Source organism: Palaemon carinicauda, chromosome 11 (genome assembly GCF_036898095.1).
Source record: "Palaemon carinicauda isolate YSFRI2023 chromosome 11, ASM3689809v2, whole genome shotgun sequence".
NCBI lineage: Eukaryota > Metazoa > Arthropoda > Malacostraca > Decapoda > Palaemonidae > Palaemon > Palaemon carinicauda.
Genome location: NC_090735.1, coordinates 158,847,849 through 158,852,094, shown reverse-complemented (window position 1 = coordinate 158,852,094; position 4,246 = coordinate 158,847,849). Strand labels below are relative to the sequence as shown.

Sequence of the window (4,246 nt, the reverse complement as noted above, 5' to 3'; positions counted from 1 at the left end):
ATGAAGATATATATGTTCCTGTGTTTCCAATGCATGCAGCAGTAAGTATGTGTATGTTAGTGCATGACAGATATGGGCATATGGGTAAGAATAAATTATGGGAATGCATGCGTGAGAGATTGTTTACACCTGGGTTGAGTCAGATATGTAAGGATGTAGCGACTACGTGTGAAGATTGCCAGAAAGGGAAGTATCAGAGAGTGCATGCTAATCCGCCTGTTTTGAGATTACGTATGAAAGAACCATTTGAGATGTTTGTGATTGATTGTGTTTCGTTGCCTGTGACTGCGAGAAGACATGTGGGAATGATTGTTATGGTTGATCACATGAGTAAATTTACATATGCAATACCCATCAAGGATAAACGGAGAGAGACTGTTGCAAGAATGGTTGGTCAAGTGATGTTGCCGATGTGTGTGTGTAAGCCTGTGAGAATGTTAAGTGATAATGGCCCTGAGTTTATTGGATGGGAGTTTGAGCAGATGTTAAGAGAATGGGGTATTGAACATGTGTATTCGACTCCTTATATGCCAAGTGCGAATGGGTTGGCTGAAAGGACTGTAAGAACATTAACTGAAATTTTGCGAATGATGAGTACATGTGGTAATGATTGGGATTTGTATGTTGGTAGAGCGTTGTGGGCTTACAATGCAACAGTGCATAAGAGTACGGGTATGTCTCCATGTAAGTTTGTGTTAAATTTTGAAAAAATAATAAGACCGAGGTTGGGTGTGTCGGAGGATGATAGAGATGTGTGGAGGAAAGCAAATAAGAGGTTTGAAAGCTTTAAAGTTGGCGAGAGAGTGGTGAAAGAAGTAATTGAAAAGGGTAGAATGAATGTAAATAAGGTGCGTGATAAATTTGAAGGTCCCTATGAGGTGTTAGAAGTTGGTTCGAGTGGATTAAGTTACGTTTTGGGTAAGTTGTGTGTGGGTGGTATTGGGGAAAAAATTAGGGCCCACCACAACCAGTTGCGTAAATGGAAAGAGGTACCTGAGTATATCCAAGAGAATGGGATGAGTAAATGGTTGAAAAGGAACAAGGGTGAACCTAGTATGTATGAGGACTTAGGTCTGGAAGGTAAACAGTTAGTGTTAGTAGAATATAAGAAAAGGAAGAATACAAGAGCTTTAAGTAAAGATGAAAGAAGGGGAAATTTTATAAGTAAAAGTGAGAATAGAAATAAGTATGACAAGGGTGTAAATGTGCAAGTGTGTATGGAAGATAAATGTGTTAATACAGATGAATCATGGCTGAGTATGAATGATACCTATAGTGTGTGTGGCTTTTCCTTAGGTGATGTAAAAGAAAGGATGACGAATGCGAGAGTGAGAGATAGGAGAATGATTAGTAGTATGAATGAATCTTTTACTAAAGTTGAGAATGATTTTGATGAAATGGATAAACTGTTTACAGAAATGAGTGTAATTATAGGGCCAGATGAGAACGAGGTAGATATGATTGTACATGATATATTAGATGATAGGGATTTAGATAGGAATAGTGTTAATGTAGCTAATGATTGTGATAAGGAAGAAGTGAATGAGAGAGTATATGGAGGCCCAGTTACTCGGAGTAGAGGTCCCGTTCCCGACTGCGACTGGGTTATGAAAAAAATAATGTAAGTGTTGTGTGAGAAGGATTTGGCAAAGTAAGGGGGGAGGAATGTGGAGGATTTATTTTTGCTTTATTTTTATTTTTGTTTTGCCAAATCCTGTGTGTGTGAGAGAGAGAGAGAGAGAGAGAGAGAGAGAGAGAGAGAGAGAGAGAGAGAGAGAGAGAGAGAGAGATATTGTGTTAGCGAGCGAAAGTAGTTAGTGTAACGATCGTTTGTGGTGAGGAAGACTGTTGGTATAAATGAGATTGTTTGTTTACATTTTTAGTAAGGTTACGACAGTGGTGAATGTTTCGGAGCGAATGCTTTTTTTATTTGACTGCAGCATAAGGCAGTTGTGTGAGAGCTGGATTATATATATATTTTTCGACCAGCGTGGAAGTGTTTTTTGATTTTCAAAGTAAGTACAGTTTTGTTTATCTTTGCTTGTCGTGATTGTGAATGATAGGAACAATTTATTATTTATCTTTGATTATAGTGCGATAGTTCAGTTAGCTAGAAGTGTTCGTAAGTGTTTTTCTTTTTTATTTTGGCAGGCTGCGATTCCTCCTTTGGAGAGCGATTTTTGAAAGTGGATTAATTGATTGTTGACGAATTGGCTTGTAATAAGGAATTTGATACGACCACTCTGATTTGTACAATTGTTGATGACCCGGACCGAATCAAATCCAGATTGCTGTTGATGATGATGATGATGATGATGGTGGTGATAATACTAACCATGACCCCAATCAGGGAAGTAGTTGTGGCAAATTGCCACCCAGTAAACTGTTAAACACAGAGTTGTGTTAGTGTGCCGTAAAGACAGTCCGGCTTGTGTGTGGCGACAGTGTTGGTGTCCCATAATAATATTTATACAATATAATTCATATATATATTTATTTTTGGTGTTGGTGTGCGGTGTAATTTAAGTTTGTTAGGTTTTTTTTGCGTTTATTTGAATGGTATTTATAGTATATTTAGTGTAAGTTTTTGATGCTGTTGATTTTGGTTGGATTTATTATAGTTTGTAAGAAATATATAGTTTTAAGGTTGTTTTGTTTTTTGTGTCCTTTTGTCTAAGAGTCCAGTTTTAGATAACGTAAGGGGAAAGTATGTGTTGAGGAGACCATTGTCAGTAGGTGTGATTCAGGGTGTGGGGCTTGTTTTTTTTAACATCCCGCCACAATATATATATATATATATATATATATATATATATATATATATATATATATATATATATATATATATATATATATATATATATATATATACATAAACATACCTACATATATATATATATATATATATATATATATATATATATATATATATATATATACACATATATATATATATATATATATATATATATATATATATATATATATATATATATATATATATATGAACAGTATGTACAAATTAATATACATAGGTAGTAGGTAGTAGGTTAGACAGGACACCAGTCACCCGTTGAGATACCACTGCCAGAGGGTTATTACGTCCTTTGACAGGTCAGACAATACTACATTAAAGTGTATGAGTATATATATATATATATATATATATATATATATATATATATATATATATACACATATATATATATATATATATATATATATATATATATATATATACACATATATATATATATATATATATATATATATATATATATATATATATATATATATATATATATATATATACACACACATATATATATATATATACTGTATATATATATACTGTATATATAAATATATATATATATGTATATATATATATATATATATATATATATATATATATATATATATATATATATATATATATATATATATATATATTCAAATATACATAAGATATTAATACTACAATATATGTATGTATACGTATGATACAGGTACTGTTTGTATGCATATATATTCATGACTATATATAAGCTTATATTGTTCAGTGTAAATAAACATACTTTTGACATTATCATTCTTTCATATAAAGCGAGCTTTATAAGAAAGTTTTCATTGTGGAATCTAAGTTTAAAATCAAGACCTTGGCTGTTGCCTAAGTTGAGTGTTTGAAACTGACAGTTCGTTTTACTCGAAAATTGATATTCATATAATTGCTGTATTCAACGTATATCAAAACCCGCTTAAAAATGAAATGATAGACATTAGACTTTATTGTTTAGACAGGTATCTATTTTTTAGTTCTAGGTTGAATAATTGAAAACTTTTAGTTAATTCCATAAGTATTTTCTTCTGATTTATATAAGCATATTCAAGCGAGATGAAAAGAAGGAAAGAGGTGTGATAGAAATAATTGTATTTGTAGTATTAAACGACTTAGTCAGGAAGTGGTCGCATTTAAAAGAATACCGTTAGAAAAAGCCGTAAATTTAATTGTAAATTCTCCGTAAAAATATACTGTTCTCAACCGTATTTCAGAAAAAATATAGGCGGCCGTAATTTTATATTACTTTGTCATTATCTTCTACGAGTTGGTGGCCGTAATATCACTTCTTTACGTCAATCGATTTGTTTTTAAAAAGATGAAAAATCCTGGAATAAATGTTGCCCGGCATTTACCGTTTGTCAAAGAAAATTTTTAACAGTGAAGGAAAGAGATTAAATCAGAATG

At 31.9% G+C, this 4,246-nt stretch overlaps 1 protein-coding gene across 1 annotated transcript; it reads left to right on the top strand.

Annotated features, from left to right (window-relative positions):
• The first annotated feature begins 432 nt into the window (after nucleotides 1–432).
• LOC137649845 (uncharacterized) lies at nucleotides 433–2,723 on the top strand. The gene is made up of 2 exons (XM_068382791.1): nucleotides 433–2,015; nucleotides 2,152–2,723. The coding sequence occupies exon 1, from the start codon at nucleotides 435–437 to the stop codon at nucleotides 1,623–1,625; it is 1,191 nt and encodes a 396-aa protein (XP_068238892.1). The 5' UTR covers nucleotides 433–434; the 3' UTR covers nucleotides 1,626–2,015; nucleotides 2,152–2,723.
• The last annotated feature ends 1,523 nt before the right edge of the window (nucleotides 2,724–4,246 follow it).

Bases quoted from the DNA above. Each gene is read 5' to 3' on its own strand.
- LOC137649845 (XM_068382791.1), top strand. From the start codon at position 435: ATGTTAAGTGATAATGGCCCTGAGTTTATTGGATGGGAGTTTGAGCAG.